Genomic DNA, 17,764 nt, shown 5'->3' on the forward strand with positions numbered 1-17,764 from the left:
TGTAACTCTCATCAACATTTAATAGCCTCTCAAGTTCCTGTCCCTTTTACCTACCATGTGAGTCTTTAATTACTCAGCTATTTCCATAAAAAATTACAAAAAGAAAAAAGCAAGCCAATTCACTAACAACCACAATGTTGTTTTTGGCTATCATTATCAAGGTCCATCTATTTGTACAACAATATTTCCTTCAAATGTTATACCTGTAAGCACAACTGAAGGAATTTGAAAGCTCACTATACTCTTGATACTACAAAAATCTATTTCATTTACTGATAATTATCTTATAATGCTGATATACAAAATGCTATAATGAATGAGATGTTTCAATTTATCTAGAACTATATATGTGCCTCAGGCACATCTGAGACTTATATTAATTGTGTATTGCAAACAATACATAATAAGGGACTAGAGACATGGGGGCATGTGAAGCTCTCCTTCAGTAAGACATGTAAATTAGATTAGAGACCTTGGTATGAGGAAATATTTGTTTAACAATCAGTAAATACACCTTTGCATGGCTGTTCGGGGGTTTAGTACAGCAGAGCGGTTGGTCCCTCCTACTGCCACACAGGCCTGAAGATTTCATCTTGGGCAGGACAATGATGGCATGCACCTTTAATCTTAGCACTCAGGAGGCAGAGGCAGGCAGATCCTTGTGAGTTCAAAGCCAGCCTGGTCTACAGTGCGAGTTTCAGGACAGCCAGGGCTATACTGAGAAACCCTGTCTCGAAAAACAAAAATAAAATATTTCATCTTGAAGTGCCTTCTTTCTTCAACCAATCCATAGTACACAGAGCACCCTGATATCTGGCACTCAACAGGGGCAAGAGGAAAGAAGGGTCCAAATACCTTCTCCTGCTCGTCTTGGATTTCATTCATGGCATCTTCAGACAGCAGGTCTGCAGAGAGCGTGTCCTGTGAAGAAACTCTATCTTCATTGGCCTGCATTGTCTGGATAAACTGTATCTTCATTGGTCTGCATGTCTGGATATTGAGCTGCATCTTCAGGAGGGCCCTTCTTTTCATTAATGAGACTTGTAATATCTTCATACAGCATGGCTGCAGTAGTTATATTCATGGAACTAATTGTGTGTCCAAAGTCCTGATACTGGCCCACGGGTGAGGATGTATTTGATCGTGGACAACCTGCATTGCGAGGCAATGCAGACAGTAGACTGGTGTATTCTGTATGTTCTGGGTCTTCGGGGAAACGTTTTGTTTTGGCATGCCCTCGCACTGTTCTTTCTATAAGATAATATAAAATTAATAGCCAAAGTTATTTTTAGTACTGTAAACATAATTCTCTAACCACTCCCTTTCCTTCTTTGTCTTCCCCAAATCTGAAGAGCCTGTATCATGGCACTGCTTTACACATTTTCTCATTTCTTAAATTACTAGAGTAAATGACCTTCTCTTACGTATTTGGGTCAGGGTGCCACGGGTTTGTAGTCCCTTCGGTAGCAAGGCAGATATAGGATCCCTGGGGCTCTCTGATCAGCCATCCATTTGTGAGCCCCAGGACAGCTAGGCCCTGTTTCAAAACCCAAGGTGAACATCCCGAGGGAACACACCTGAGGTTCATCTCTGACCCCTCGCACACACACACAAACCTACCTTCCCAATATACACACTTACACTAACAGAAGTTAAACAGCTGTTACTTACCGACACGTTTCACTTGCTCCGAGAAATCACATTTTATATCTGACACATCCCACATGGCAAGGAAGGAGTCGAAGCAGGAGCCTTTCACTGCCTCTCGCACGTAGGGTTCGACCGAAAACAAATAATTATGGGCAACTGCCACAAATAGCATCTCTATGCAAGTGATGAAATCCTACAAAAGCCACACAAAAATCAGACATCTTTGGGCTTCGATCTAATTTTTCAAATTGCTACCTTTTCAAAGTTACTTAGAGTATTAATAACTTTGAAATATAATCTAGTTTATATTCCTTTTTCAACATTTTTCCCCACAAGCAAGATTTACATCTCTTTTGCTTTCCCTCATTCAAGAATTTCTTAATGTATTACATAAGCAATGAAAGGCACCATGCAGATATTAAGTGGACCAGGAATAAAATGAGTACCAATCAGTTCCTATGGGCCATTTCTCTCGGGTTCTCGCTCCTCACTACAGAGTAAGCTAACAGTCTTGCCCAATGTTTGCACGTTGGCAGGTTCTGGGCATCACTGCATTAAATAGCTTAAACAGTAAACCCCCTGAGTTCAGAGACAGCCCTACTTACTTGAAGGCCTGTGGCCACAGCTTCGGCACTTTCCCATTCCCATGTTCGCTGTTTCGATATAACTCCAGCCTTAACCAACACTGCTATAATCACTGCTTGCCTGGATGTCAAGAAGAGTTAAATGTCAAATCTAAATCATGAAATGACCAGCTGTTTTAAGAAATTAGAGGTTAGGGAGGTGGCTCGGTGGGCAAAGCACTTGCTGGACAAGTGTGAGGAAGGTCCCAAGTAAGGCTGGCATGTAGCACACACATGCAAGCCACTTTTGCCTCCCAAGTGCTGAGATTAAAGGCACGTGTCATCATACCTGGATAATTACTAGAATCAAAAAAGTTACTATTTATTTTCGGCCGTGTATGAGATCGGAGGACAACCCGCTGACGTCATTTCTTTCCATCTACCGTGGGCTCTTGGATGGAACTCCCACTGTCAGACTTGGCAATGGCAGCCTCTTTTCCTGCGGACCCAAGCCACAGCTCTACCACTCTGTCTTATTCCCCTCCCTTTATGATTAGTGTGGCAGGGTCCCAGGGGGCAGCTGTGATCTCTACTTCTGCTTTTACATGGGTGCTGGGGATCAATCTCAGTTCTTTGGTGTGCACAGCAAGGGCCTTGCTGTGTAGAAGACTGCACATGAATGTGACCTCAGATGCTATTCATTACTCTGGCAGTGCAATTCCATGATTTTTTTTCTCTTTTCCCCTTACTGAACTGCTAAACTGGATAGATTTGCCTATGTAACTCTTATTACCTAGCCTGTTGCTAATCTAATACCATGTCTAGGTGGTGTGGGAGAATTATCTAAGAGTCTACCTAATGTAGACTCTGTGTGATTTTCTTTGGGACTTGCGGGCTGTGTGGTACCGGGCAGGACAGAAACCCCAAGAAACCGGCCCTCATGTTACAGAATGGCACCCACGTGGATAACTGCATCCACAGAAAGCCTGAGAAAGCTTTGGAAAGACTAGAGTAAAGCATTTAGGTTTTCACCCGTAGCAGGAAAAAAGTTGCATTGTTTTAAAATGTCAGCTTTCTGGGCCATCCTACCAGGGCAAACTCTGACTCTTTCAGGCAGGCAATCCGACTGAGTGTGGTCTGTGAGCAGAATGCTGCAGCTTGCTTGCTGGCAAGGACCTTGAAACGCCATAGAGTTGTGGCAATAAAAATGGCTACACCCGGTACCTTCGCAAAGATGCTGGAAAGCTAAGGAATGGGCAGGAGGCTAGCCATCAAAGCCACGGCTTTATCCTCTCCATAAAGACTCATGTGGTCAGAAAAAGAGAGATTATATAGTAAAGAGAGATTCATAGACGAAAAAACCTCTAAATGGTTTACAGAGTGTTAAAAATACATGCAGGCTAAAGGTTAAAGTTCTTAAAAGTATATAAAAAAAGAGAGTAGTTGGGTGTGGTGGTACACGCCTTTAATCCCAAAACCTGGAAGGCAGAGACAGACCTCTGTGAATTCAGGGTGTGGTGGCAGACACCTTTAATCCCAGCACTTGGGAGGCAGAGGCAAGTGGATCTCTGTGAGTTCAAGGACAGCCTGGTCTACAGAGTTATTCCAGGACAAAGATATACAGACAACCTGTCTCAAAGAGTAAAAGTAAAAATAAAAGAAATACAGGTTAACCGGGCGGTGGTGGCGCACGCCTTTAATCCCAGCACTCGGGAGGCAGAGGCGGGCGGATCTTTGTGAGTTCGAGGCTAGCCTGGTCTACAAGAGCTAGTTCCAGGACAGGCACCAAAGCTACAGAGAAACCCTGTCTCGAAAAACCAAAAAAAAAAAAAAAAAAAAAAAAAAAAAAGAAATACAGGTTAAAGTCAAGACACATAAAGATGGAAAATACACAGAGAATCTTGACACTGTATACTATTATACTTTCTTTGAATTGTTTGAATTCTGAGGAAGGAGCAACAGATGCTAAAAGACTTTTGCTTATAAATGCTGCTGAACAAACCCAAGATATGTATTTTGAAATACCTTGACTCTTCAACTGAAGAGATTTTGCTTTTGTTTCCACAGAAAATGAGAGGCTGTGGATTCATTCTGAGTTAAGAAAAATCCAGTTTGGGGGGCTGGAGAGATGGCTCAGAGGTTAAGAGCATTGCCTGCTCTTCCAAGGGTCCTGAGTTCAATTCCCAGCAACCACATGGTGGCTCACAGCCATCTGAGCTGATATCTGATGCCCTCCTCTGGCCTGCAGACAGACACACAGACAGAATATTGTATACATAATAAATAAATAAATATTAAAATAAAAAAAAGAAAAATCCAGTTTGATCAAAGAAGACGACCTGAGAAATCTCCAGTAGGAACAGAAGGCCCAGATGTCTGACTTCTACATCCAGAACAAATTCAAGATGCTGACTGAGATGATCAGATCTTGATTATAACTCTAAATTTTCTAAAGGCGCCGTAAGATTATCAGCACCCCCAACCAGCCGGAAGTAACCTGGAATACTACGCCCACATTACCAACAAATGGACTATGGATACTTTCCTTTTTTTTTTTTTTTAAAAGAGGGGGAAGTGGTGTGGGAGAATTATCTGTATTCTGTCAATCATGTATTTTAAAAAAGGCTGATTGGCCAGGCAGAAAGTATAGGCGGGTCAAGAAGGAAGTAGAGACAGGGCAATGAGAATAGGAGAAGGCTAGGAAGGAGGAAGCCCATTCCTCCATTCCTGCCCAGAACAAAGAGAAGCAAGATTTAATCTGCCCTGCTGGAAAATGTACTAAGCCACATGGCTAACACAGACAAGAAATATGGGTTACCTTGAAATGAAAGAATTAGTTAATAAGAAGACTGAGCTAATGTGCCAATCAGTTTATAACCTAATGTAGACTATGTGTGATTTTCTTTGGGACTTGCTGGCTGTGGGGTACCAGGCGGGACAGAAACTCCAACAAGCCGGCCCTCATGTTACATCTAGGGTTGTTTGTCTGCTTTGTGACACTGAGGACAGACAGTAGGGCCTTGTATACACTATGCAGACATTCAAATGTATCTCCAAACCAACCTTGTATTTTAAAGGACACGCACTGATAAACATTTGCCCATGCCATTAAATGTCTTCTCCTAAACTGATACTGTTTTATTCATGACAATCATAATTTTAAGCAATTTATTTTATTCATTTTGAGACAGGGTTACACTGTGTACCTCAGACTGACCTCACACTTGCTATGTACACCCGGATAGCCTTGATCTCATAGAGAACCACCTGCTTCTGCCTCCCCGGAAAGTGCTGGGATTAAAGGGTACACTACCACACCCAAGAGAACTATAATTTTAACGATGGTATCAAGACAGTTAGGCTATCTCAAATTATCTTCATCTTTTAAATGTCATAGTGGCAATCTGATTGCTTCGTTGATTGTTTAGATACAAGATCGTAAACCGTGTCATAGGCTAATCTACATCTTGCTGTATAGAGCAGGCTGTCATCAAACTCAATGTGAGATTCTCTTGATTAACCCTGAGTGTTGGGACTACAGGTATATACTACCACACATGACTAAGATTGTGTTTTTAAAATGCTTTTAAAAACTGTTTTTTAGGGGCTGGAGAGATGACTCAGTGGTTAAGAGCACTGCCTGCTCTTCCAAAAGTCCTGACTTCAATTCCCAGCAACTGCATGGTGGCTCACAGTCATCTGTAATGAGGTCTGGTGCCCTATTCTGGCCCGCAGACATACACAAAGACAGAATATTGTATACATAATACGTAAATAAATATTAAAAAAGGTATTTGTGTAAGTTTGGCCTGCATATGTATATATAAGTAGAGTATCTGCAGATACCAGAAGAGGACATTAGAAGGACCTGGATCTGAAATTGCAAAGGGTTGTGACCACTAACTTAGTTGGTGTTGGGAACTAAACCCAGATCCTTTGAAAGAATAGCAAGGGCTCTTATCTGCTGAGCCATCTTTCCAGCCCTGTTTTTGTAAATCTTACAAAAGCTAAACGGATGGGTTTAAAAAAAAAATTGTGATGCGCGAGTGAGAGCACATGTGTGTGTGTGTGTGTGTGAGAGAGAGAGAGAGACAGAGACAGAGACAGAGACAGAGACAGAGAGACTGAGACTGTGCAAGTATGTGCATGTGTTACACATGGTCAGAAAGGCTTCAGGTCCCTAGAACTAGAGTGACATGAGGTTGTGAGTCGTCATGCATGGCTGCCGGGGACAAACTACGATCCTCTGGATATGCAACCAACTCTTAACTGCTGAGCCTCTCTCCAGCCCAAGGATGTCTTCCTGGTTCAGGCTGGCCTTGAACTGGTGGTCCTGCCTCAATTTCCCAAGGGCTGGGACCACTGAGTCTGGCATTGTTTTCACATTACTGTAAAAAACTTCCTTAATCAACAGTTTTATTGGCGTTTATAAAGAAAGAATATTTAAGAGCACGCAATACTTACCAGAATGAGACAATGACTACCAATTTAATGCAAAAAAATTTTCGAAAAGGTTGTATAGGACTGAGCTCTTCTTCCAGCACTTTGTAAAACAGCATGACGCAGTACACGGCAAACTAGAAACAAAAGCAACATTCATCGTTCTGCAGCAGAAAGACAGGGACTGACTATTAAAGCCGTAACCAGAGCCTGCTCTACAGGAACATTCCAGGCGGAACTTAAGGCTAATTAGTCAATGTGTTACTGCAGAGGTATATCTGTGAAATTTCTCAAGACATATGGAACATTTTCCCTGAACATGTTTCTAAGTATTCACATACTGTAATTCAAGCAATGAAAAAAATGACAGGAACAGAAGAAGAGATTTCCTTCAGTCAAAAGAGAAGGGAAACATACCTGTTAAGCTTTTAAACACAAATTACCGTTACTTTTATAAAAACTCTATTATTATTATTAGTAGTAGTAGTTTTAGTATTATTATTATTAGCTAGTCTCTTGTGTAACATTTACACAACACACACGGTTTATAAATCAACACACTAAATAAGTACAGTTTCAATAAAATTGTGACCATGAAATCTACATCATACAAATTTCCTTGAGAGCAGTCTGTTAGTCCAGCTGGCCTGACTTCTTAGAATAAATGTTCATGACGTTAGAGTCAGTTCTAATAACCAACCAGGACTTCAACAGCAAGAAGCATCTCTGAAAGCTTACTTTCCCCATTAAAATGATAAGACACTTTATGATTTAAACTACTCCAGGAAAGGAAAGCAGTAAGGATCCTTCTTCAGATCCTTGCAGTGGAGTCAGGGCCAAGCAAGGTGCGTGTCCTACACTCACGGGCCCTGGGTTCTAGCTCTAGTACTGATAAAAAAAAAAAACCAAAAAAAAAATAAATTGAGGGCCTAGCGGTGGCGGCACACACCTTTAATACCAGCACTCAGGAGGCAGAGGCAGGTGGACCTCGGTGAGCTCGAGGCCAGCCTGGTCTACAGACCAAGTTTCACGACAGGCTCCAAAACTACGGAGAAACCCTGTCTCAAAAACTCTAAAGCAACAGCAACAACAAAAACCAAAACAAACTGACTCTCGGCACCGAGCCATTTCTCTGTACTTATGAACTGTTACCCTATTAGGCTGGGATAATACCCAGGGTTGTGTGCTAGGCAAACACTCCACACTCCACCAGTCACAACCCAATTTTCTAACATCTGTCATGAACTAAAATAAAATTTTGTTCCCCAATACTCTTTTCAAATAAAAGTAGCTGACTTTTGTGCGTTTTTCTTAAATATTACTTTTAATATCTATCTAAATGCCACTGGGAAGAACAAACTATGCCCACCCAATGAAGAGCTTAGTCCTTTCTTATAATGGGTATTACATTCTAGAAGGCAAAGCACTTCAGATCATTTCTGTAGACTACATTTCCAGAAAAAGGACTACAGGTCATGACGGCAACATGAGGGAAATCTCTGGAGACATACCACATTTATTTCCATTAAAAATGGTTTTGTTTGTTTTGCGTGTTTTGAGACAGGCTTTCTCTATGTAGCACTGGCTGTCCTGGAACTCATTTTATAGACCAGGCTGGCCTCACACTCAGATCTGCCTGCCCCTGCCTCCTACCTTCTGGGATTGAAGGCATGCGCTGCCATGACCCGAACCATTATAAACTTCCAACACTGTGTGTGGGCCACTGTATTTCAGTTACTACACTTAAGGAAGCACCACCCAAAGACACTCCTTACAGCCCTTAAGTTCCTAGAACAGCACCCATTTTTTTTTTTTAAATACTTCAGTCTTGGCGGGCAGTGGTGGTGCATGCCTTTAATCCCAGCACTTGGGAGGTGGAGGAAGGCAGATCTCTGTGAGTTTGAGGCCAGCCTGGTCTACAAAGCAAGTTCCAGGACAGCTAGAAGAACCGTTACACAGAGAAAAATCAAAACAAACATAAACCAAAAAAACTTCAGTCTTTATTTTCCTTTAATTCTAAATACAGATCAGACAATTGAGTTCTTTCTTTTACTTTTCTTTTTTGTGTTTTTTTGAGACAGGGTTTCTTTGTGTAGCCCTGGCTGTCCTGGAACTCACTCTGTAGACCCAGCTAGTCTCAAACTCAGAGATTTGCCTTTATGCTGGGATTAAAGGAGTGTATCACCACCACCTGGTGAATCCTTCCATTTTTATTTAAACTTTATCCTTTTGCACCAATTAGACTTTCCCTCTAACTGAACAGGCTGACTGTGTTATGGTCTGCTCATTTAGAAGCACACAATGCTTTTACCCACAGCTATGCAGTAACAAGGGCAAACAGGTGTGCATGTAATCACCAAACCATCCATGAACATATTACCGTACTTTTATATACATTAAAGCTGTTTCAAATTCCATGTACAAATTAAAAGGTAATATTTTTCTCAAGAAAAGTGCCTGATAATACTCAGCAACAGAAACTAACTTAGTACAGCTACGGGGAATGATGATTTACTTACCACTTGTGACAGGGTATTTAATATACCCAAGTAAGTCCAAGCACTGGAGAAACTAAAGTGCCCTTCACCGTAGACACCAACGAGCTCACATACCCTTAAAAATGGCAAAAATCAACATTATGACTAACCAAGGAAACCCATATCTTAATGTCTCCTTTAGAGACTTATTTTATGTATATGAATGTTCTACTGCATGCAGACCTGTGCACAGTGTGTGTGCAGTGCCTTTGGAGGCCAGAAAAGGGTGCTGGCCACGCTGGCCCTAGATTTTACTGAACCCGAGTCCTTTGCAGGAGTACGGGGTGCTCTTAACCCTGAACACACACGTAAGGGATGATGGCAGCACTTCTTAGATTTCTGAGACCATTTACTTCAGCAGTGCTATGGATCATCTCTTGACTCTGGTCACGGACAGAGAAACATTCTTCTAGATGTGTATGATATCATTATTCCTTCTACCTTAAAGGAATGACAAACCCAGCGTCATTAAACTAGAGAATCATCACTAACTTCAAAAGACAAGGCCTGATTTTGGAAAGTGTGACGGATAAACATTGATGCCAGCTCACCTTTTCCCTGTAAACTATCTGGTAGATGTGTATCTATCTGCAGACCCAGACACCCCCACCCCCCGCAAGTAATTTTTAGCCTAAGTACTGGATCTTGCGCTCATCTGGTTTCTAAGCAGCAAACAAACAAAGCTTAAGCCATAAAGCACTCCAGCTGGAAGGTAGAACAAAGAGCTGACCTGGTGTGTTTCAGCGTGGCTGTCTTTATTTTGTGAACGGCAGAACTCTGAGGTCTAACCAAGGAATCATATAAATCGACACTTTGGATATTTTGGGGAACGTTTCCGAGGTAGTTTGATTATGCTTCATATTTTGACATCAAATGGTTTTTGTCTATGAAGACCAGGCTGGCCTCAAACTCACAGAGAGCTGCTTCCCTCTGCCTCCTCAGTGCTGGGATGAAAGGTGACACCAGTAAAAGACTGGTGTAGAAGGTCCTTCTGTTTGCGTGTGGCTTTCATTGGTTAATAAATAAAGAAAATGCTTTGGCCTACTTGATAGGGTGGAACTTAGGTAGGTGGAGAAAACAGAACTGAATGTTGGGAGAAAGAAAGGAGAGTCAGAGAGAAGCCATGGATCCTCTGCCTGAGATGGATGCTGATTACAATCTCCAGTAAGCCACTGCCACGTGGTGATACACAGATTAACAGAGATGGGTTAAACTAATATGTAAGAGTTAGCCAATAAGAAGTTAGAGCTAACGGCCAAGCAGTTTTCATTAATAGTTTTTGTGTGGTTATTTCAGGTGTAAGTTAGCTGGGTGGCCGGGACAAACAAGGGGCCCCTGCTCCTTGTAACAAAAGACAGTGCTCCTAATAAATTTTTTTTTTTTTTTGAGACAGGGTTTCTCTGTGTGGTCCTGGCTGTCCTCAAACTCACTCTGTAGACCAGACTGGCTTGAACTCACTGAGATTCTCCTGCCTCTGCCTTCCAAATGCTGGGATTAAAGGTGCGTGCCACCACCGCCCAGCTCCTAGTAACTCTTAACAAGGTAGAAAAAAAACCTGTTTGGTTAACCCAAAGGAGATTTTAGATTTTGTGTTTTACAGCCTGCTCTCAAAAGAATGTAAATCTTGTGACAATTCTTGCATTGTTCACTGTAATAGAATCCAGCTTTTACATATGGATTTACATTATTAATCAATATTGATTTTCTTCTTGTTTTTTCCCAATTAAAAACATAACTTATTTTTTAAGACAGGGCCCAGTCTGACCTTGAACTCTCAATTCTCCTGACTCTACCTTCAAGTGCTAGGATTATTTGACATGAATCACTACACTTGGTTTCTGTGGAATTAAACCCAAGGCTTTGTGCATGCAAAGCAAACACTCCTATCAACTGAGCTATAGTCCCTGCCAAGTATCAGGAAGATAAAAAACCCAGCTCCAGAAAGGTCACACTTACAACGCTATCACAGTGGTGATCAGTCTGACCACAATGTACTGCGATACTCCTAGTTTGCAGCGATAAATCATCACTCTGCAAGAGAAGAGAACACCAAAGTTCAACTACTCAGTGGCATCAGAGCATCTCAAAGCCTCCAAATTACAGTCACTCACAAGGTGCAGAACAGAAGGAGTAGAAAGTACTGGGACCTTGGTCTTTCCTTGTTTCCCAATCTTGCCATGACATACCTCTAATCAACAGGACCCAATGATCTGATCAACAGTCCAAATAAACCCGATTATCTCAGAATTTTTTGCTAGAAGTGACAATGAAAGCTCTAACACACACACACTCCAGGAGAGAAACTGAGGCACAGATCAACTGTGCATATGTACCTGTGTATATGTAAGAATGTGTTCACAGAAAGATTTCCTGGGACAGGGGAACCACCGAGGGTGGCAGCATATTCTCCAGGTTGTGGCCTGGACTGCACAGAGGAAGCGGTGAGCTGAGCACCGGCTTTCCTCGACTTCCTGACAGCAGGTGCACCGGCCACGTGCCTTCCCACCACAATGGACTGGCCCCACAAACTCTGTTCCTTACTTGCTCTTGTCAGTCATTTTGTCCCAGCAGCGAGACAATTAACTGTGTGATCACAGACAAGATCACGGAGGTTCCTATTCCCAGCTGTAAAAGGATGCTGACTAAATGTTTTCTAAGGTTTTCTCCTACAATACACTGATGAACCTTTCTACCTGAGTGATCGCTTGCAACATAAAAAGAAAACAAAACAACAATAAAAACAGCTGACTGATATTTAAAGCCCACGCGGAGGCTCACTAAAGACAAACATACTTACTCTCCCATAGGCCAGGGTGGACAACAGCACAGAGGAGGGAGATGCTGTTGCTGATCTTTACCTTCCAGGTGTAGCATCACGTTGGCGAATCGGAGCCTTAGGTGATTGTTTAAAAATACCATTAGACTATAAATCACCAAAGCTTCGTAGCAGTCCCTCAAGGTGTCCAGGTTGATGGCGGTTTTTGGGTTTTTTAAAGCTAACCACTATGAGAAAACAAGACATTAAAGACCTGTCGCCCACATAACGTGAATTCACCCCACTCACAGAAGCTAACTCTAGAGCCCGGAGATCGCGTCCCATGCTTGCTGCAAACTGACATAATCCAGAATGGATTCACTTGGGGAGGAGGCCAGGGAATGCAAGGCTGCATCCCATCACTGAGCTGCATCCCCAGCCCCGTAACACATGCCTTAATGTGCAACAAGCAGCTTCAATACAGCTAACAGAAAAGGTAGTGCTGGGGTAAATAAGGAATATAAAAGAGAAGTTCATTAATTGCATTCTTAAGTTATCTGAAATTAAGGGAAAAATGATCATAGAAAATACTCCTGAAGAGATCTGTATGTGCGTGTGTGTCTTTCTTGTTTCTTTATCAGACAGGATCTATGTAACCTGGATATTTTGGAACTCACTAGGTAGACCAGGCTGGCCTCTACCTCACAGAGTTCCACCTGACATATGGGATTAAAGGTGTGCACATGGCTAAAGCCATTTTCTTTATAACTAACCACCAGAGTAGTTACATCCCCTGTGGAAAGTCTTTTGTCCTTTCCGTTTTCTCCTCTTTGGGGGGGGGGAGGTGACAAATAAAATACTTAATAATGGAAAAGCGCGATAGTGATCCTTGAGAATCTGTATCTATGGGTTCAGCCAACCCTGGAGCAGATACACGTGAAACAGCTCCTGACCCCAGGTCTGTACTCTGGAACTCACTATACAGACCAGGCGGGTCTTGAACTCATGGAGGTTCTCTTACCTGCACCCCTATCTCCTCAACCTCCAGGGCTGTCACTATTATTAATTCAAGCATATATTAAAGAGTAGTGGTGAGAGATGCATCCCTGCAATATGCCTACCAATGTCTTTCAGACAATCGTAGGAAAAGAGCTACACATTAAAAATATTTGAAACAGCTTCATCTTTCATTACATTATCTTCTTTGCTAACATTGAAAAAAAAGTGAGCTTAGGCAGTTGCAGTGGTCTAGGCCTTTAATCCCAGCAGCACTAGGGAGACAGACAAGTTCTGTGGGGCAATGGTCTGTACCCTGTCAATTGTATTTTCATAAAGCAGGAAGTATAGGTTGGGCGACGAGAACTGGAGAATTCTGGGAAGAGGAGAGATTCAGTCTGCAGTCCTCACTCAGCTGCAGAGGAAGCAAGAGGAAACTGCCTCACTGATATAACGTACTGAGCCATGTGGCTAACACAGACAAGAATTACGAGCCAATATAAGATATAAGAATTAGTTAATAAGAAGCCTGAGATAATAAGCCAACCAGTTCATAATTAATGTAGAGTGCTGTGTGCTTCTTTGGGATTGAATAGCTGTAGGACTAGGGGAGACAGAAACCTCTGTCAAAAAACTGGGCGCCCTCTGTAAGTTCAGGGTCAACCTGGTCTCCAGAGTGAGTTCCAGGACAGCCAGAAATACAGTGAGACCCTTATCTCAAAAATAAAAAGAGAGAGAGAGGGAGAGGTATCTCTCCAGCCCAAGAATTGGTAATGCAATACAATAAAATATACTTACACTAGCCAAACTGTATATTGGGGCCATACAAAGGATCCTATCGAAAGTAAAACATATAATAACGTTTAATATCATGTTTATGAATTATGTCAGTCAACACTAGTAGTAGCAAATATATTAAGATTTGACCTTATAATAGGTTTCTGAAGTTCTGGTTGCGTGTAATGCACTAAGTGCTGCACAATCCCCCATGAGGACACAAGGATTGTCAACACCAGAAAGATAAGCGCGATGGACCATGCTTTAGTCTGTATTCCAACCTTGAAAAACAAAAGAATGCATTAGTTTAGATTCTGATATTAAAACTATAAAGGTCAATATTTATTTCTTCTGTTTCCACTTGATTTGTAATCCGCTTGGCATTTCCAAAATAAGTAGTAGGAATTTTTAAAAAAGATTTACTTTTTAAAAAATTCTATGTATGTTTGTGTCTGTGTGGGGGTATGTGCATGTGTGGGTATCTGCTGAGGCCAGAAGAGGGCGCTAGAGTCCTTGCACCTGGAGTTAGGGGGTGCGAGAGCACACACCTTTAGTCTCAAAGACTTGGGAGGCTCTGGGACAACCAACAAAAGAACCCTCCTCGAACAAAACAAAACATCCCCACACTATCTCTGCCCACTGCCATGATGTCTGAGTGAGGCCCAGCACCCTATGTGCCGAGGACTGATGCAGACCAAGTGTCCTCACAGAGTGCTGCTAGGAGGAAAGTTCCATGTCGAGCAGTTATAAACCACGCGACAGGAAAAACGAGTCACCACAGCCACCGCTGTGGGCACTTCTCTCTGCCTCGGTGTCCTCGTCCACAGAGGGAATCTCCTGTACTTGGAGATTCCTCAGAGGGTTCAATAAAATCATAGTTACAGAATGAATGAGAGCGATCTTGAGGAAATGCTCTAGCTAATACCTCTTACCTTAAACACAAAACAAAGTCTTTGCAATCCCAGTCTTCTCTGCCCATTGTGCTATCATTTCTCAGGGCCCTTCAGAGTCAAATCTTCAAAACTCAAAGATCCTCCGGATTCTAAGCTTCCACCACACATTCCCACCTAAACAATTCTGTTCTGACTTTAGTCCTTCAACTGCAGTGAAATCACTGAGCTCCCAATGACCTTTCTACTTGTGAAACGTGATAGACAGGGTGGCAACAATGGACACCAGTCAAAATGTTCCCCAAACCCTCCTTCCCTGGCATTCACTTTGTTCTTTGTAATTTCCTGTGAAATACTGGTGCCAGGTCCTTTGCCATTGTTCCTTCTCCGCGTTCCTGATCTAAAGCATTCTTTATCTGAGGACATTGACTGAAGTCTAACCACACCTAGGAGTACACTTAGGGGAGTACCTAGGTGTGCTCCCCTTTCAGAGGTTGAGGCCTAACCTCTAATGCAAACGGCCTTATTTGGGCATAAGGCTGATGGGAAGTGAGTTAGGTGAAATGAGGTCATAGTCTCATAGGGCTGGTGATCATAAAATGAGACGGGCAACAACCTGAGGATTCAGCAAAAGCATGGCCACCTGTGACCTGAGAGCACCCTCCCCAGAGAGCAACCCCTCTGGCCTCCATGATATCTGACTCCAAAATAGCTTTCAGGACTGTGAAAAGATAAATTCCTGTTGAAGACACTCAGTTCATAAACATGTGCTTTCACGTGTGTGAGTGCAGGTGTGGGTACAGGTGTGCATGTGTGAGTGCACGTGTGCAGGTCAGAGGACAACTCTGGGAAATCGGCTCTCCTCCCACCTTGTGAGCCAGGGTCTGTCTTGTTTCTGCTGCTGTGCTGCATATGCTAGGCCAGACGGCTGGCAAGCTTCTAGGAAATTATGTGTCTACCTTCCTCTTGCCATGGACATCGTTTATGTTGGCTATGGACTCGGGGTCAGGCTTTCCTGGCTATTGCGTTACCTGCTGAGCCATCTTCACAGTCCAGGTTATGGCATTTTCTTAGGGCAGAGAGAGCAGACAAAACAAGACAAGTAACTGCAGCTGTAGCGGCTCTGAGGTCTAGACTTGCATGTCCAGTGCAGTATGACAGGCTCACCTGCACACCCTCCATTAGACATCCCTATTGGAACTTGAGGGACTTGACTTGGGGTGTTGGCAGTTTACACTGCAGATCAGAATTGGTCTGAAAGGTTAGAGGCGCTTTGAAACTGCAGCTCACAACTAAGAGAAGTCTTAAGCAGAAAGGGTACACATTTCGCTTACCTTTCTATACTATAGTCCAAGGACTACTAAATGAGGAAATTATATTTATATTAAGATTGCTATACCCAAATATGGACAACAAATTTCAAATAACCTAAAAACTTAACAAATGAGAACTATTTAATGTCATATTTTAATAGCCTGAACTAGCTAAATGGACTATAAGAGAAGCCAATAAAAGTTTAGTGAACAAAAGCACCCTACAAATATGTCTAGACACATTGTTTAACTAAAATATTTTTCACAATCAAAGGGGGGAGTCATCTACATGGTATGTCATAACTCTTCCAAAATAAGTGTTTCTCAATAAAAGTACTTTCTGGTTATTAATTAATTAATCAATAATTCTAAGTTCCTTTTATACACATAGATATGTTAGGTATGCAGCTTGCAATGCTTTACTAATGTCACAGCATGACATCAACAAATAATGAAGGGTGGGTCAGAGAGATGGCTCCGCTAAGGTGCTTGCCTCCAACACTGCACTGACCCCTTGCACTCAGTCCTCACTCTGCACTCATGAAGGAAGGAGAGAACCAACTCCCCCAACTTGTCTGTTCTTTGACCTCCACAACCGGGCCATTCCGTGAAAACACCAACAAATACATTTAAGAAAAGAAAGAAAGGAAGGGAGGGAAGGAGGGAAGAAGGGAAGGAGGGAGGAAGAACAAATGAATACACAAGGAACTTTAGTAAAACTTTTCCCTTGACTGAGAAAGGAAGAAAGGAAGGAAGGAAGGAAAGAAGGAAGGAAGGAAAGAAGGAAGGAAGGAAGACACAATGAACTTTAGTAAAACTTTTCCCTTGACTGAGGAGTAACTTTAAGTCTGGGAATGTTGCTCAGGTGGGAGAATGCTTACATGCCTCAAATGCACACAGCCCTGGGTTCCATCCCCAGCGTTCAATAATCAGAAGCAATCTGAATGTGCTTGGAGGATTACTCTAGGCTACAAGGCAAATTTCAAAAAGCATGGTCTACATGAGACTTTATCCCATTAAAGAAAGAAATCAATAAAAGACGGAACTTCAAACATAAAAACAATTAACAAGTCAAACTAAAGGGAATCCTTTCGTTTCAGTAAGAGCTTCTGAAATCCAGAAAGTAGCTTTCAAGACAGTTTATTTTATCTGGTTAAGATCAATATCTACACAGCAGATCTGATTTCAAGAGGAGTTCTCTGGGAATTAATGGGTATCGGCAAAGCACTCTAAGCAGCAACATTAACTATTTTCTCCACCCGGTCCCACCTCCAGTTGTAGGGGCAAAAGTAAAATCAGACAGGTCTGTATGTTCAAAGACGAAATGTTTTTCAGACCCCAAGCATGAGAGGGCAACCCTCCTACCTTTAGTTTTTGAAGTTCCCAAACACACAAGGGAACAGAGACGAGGATTGCAATGATGCAAACAACTACAATCAGGGGTCGCATCCACCGCCTCCAATATTTCTGGGTACAGACGCAGCATATTTTGAACAAATTAGTGTTGCACAAGTCAAAAAATGAACCAAACGGAGATTTTGGTGCGTTCTCTTTTTCTTTCTTTTTCTCCTCTGGCTCTCTACAAGGGAAAATTCAGCAGCCACTGGCATTGCGTCCTCGGGTCGCACTGTGGTTCCGACTGCCGCAAGGCGACAACTCGGGATGCTTGCAGATGCGGGCTGCATACTCGCCAGCTAACCGGCGTGCACCCGGTCCTCAGCGGCGAAGTAGCAGCTCACTAGGATAGCCAAAAGTGTTGGCTGCATCATGGCCCCGAGGACAGCCGGGGTGACCTGGGGGGTGCCACCTGTCGCTGGAAGCCAGCCACTCCCTCCCCGCTGCT

The 17,764-nt window shown here is 42.6% G+C and overlaps 2 protein-coding genes across 2 annotated transcripts; both read right to left on the reverse strand.

Annotated features, from left to right (window-relative positions):
- Positions 1 to 940: 940 nt before the first annotated feature.
- On the reverse strand, positions 941 to 11,748 carry LOC125408856 (transmembrane protein 184C). Its single transcript, XM_087900625.1, has 5 exons — positions 11,732 to 11,748; positions 11,147 to 11,221; positions 2,256 to 2,355; positions 1,672 to 1,843; positions 941 to 1,251 (listed from the first exon to the last, which is right to left on the reverse strand). The coding sequence occupies exons 1-5, from the start codon at positions 11,746 to 11,748 to the stop codon at positions 941 to 943; spliced, it is 675 nt and encodes a 224-aa protein (XP_087756751.1).
- LOC148118405 (transmembrane protein 184C-like) lies at positions 11,247 to 17,703 on the reverse strand. Its single transcript, XM_087900165.1, has 4 exons — positions 17,287 to 17,703; positions 13,869 to 13,999; positions 13,740 to 13,776; positions 11,247 to 12,193 (listed from the first exon to the last, which is right to left on the reverse strand). The coding sequence occupies exons 1-4, from the start codon at positions 17,368 to 17,370 to the stop codon at positions 11,984 to 11,986; spliced, it is 462 nt and encodes a 153-aa protein (XP_087756291.1). The 5' UTR covers positions 17,371 to 17,703; the 3' UTR covers positions 11,247 to 11,983.
- Positions 17,704 to 17,764: the final 61 nt, after the last annotated feature.

This window comes from Myodes glareolus, chromosome 22, assembly GCF_982192425.1.
Source record: "Myodes glareolus chromosome 22, mMyoGla1.1, whole genome shotgun sequence".
Lineage (NCBI taxonomy): Eukaryota > Metazoa > Chordata > Mammalia > Rodentia > Cricetidae > Myodes > Myodes glareolus.

Coding starts and splice junctions, on each gene's coding strand:
- LOC125408856 (XM_087900625.1), bottom strand. Junction 1,844..2,255: donor CTGTGGCCACAGGCCTTCAA/GTAAGTAGGGCT, acceptor TGGCTTTTGTAG/GATTTCATCACTTGCATAGA. Junction 1,252..1,671: donor GGAGCAAGTGAAACGTGTCG/GTAAGTAACAGC, acceptor ATTATCTTATAG/AAAGAACAGTGCGAGGGCAT.
- LOC148118405 (XM_087900165.1), bottom strand. CDS start 17,370: ATGCGACCCCTGATTGTAGTTGTTTGCATCATTGCAATCCTCGTCTCT. Junction 13,777..13,868: donor CTTCAGAAACCTATTATAAG/GTCAAATCTTAA, acceptor TACTTTCGATAG/GATCCTTTGTATGGCCCCAA. Junction 12,194..13,739: donor CAATATACAGTTTGGCTAGT/GTAAGTATATTT, acceptor GTTTTCTCATAG/TGGTTAGCTTTAAAAAACCC.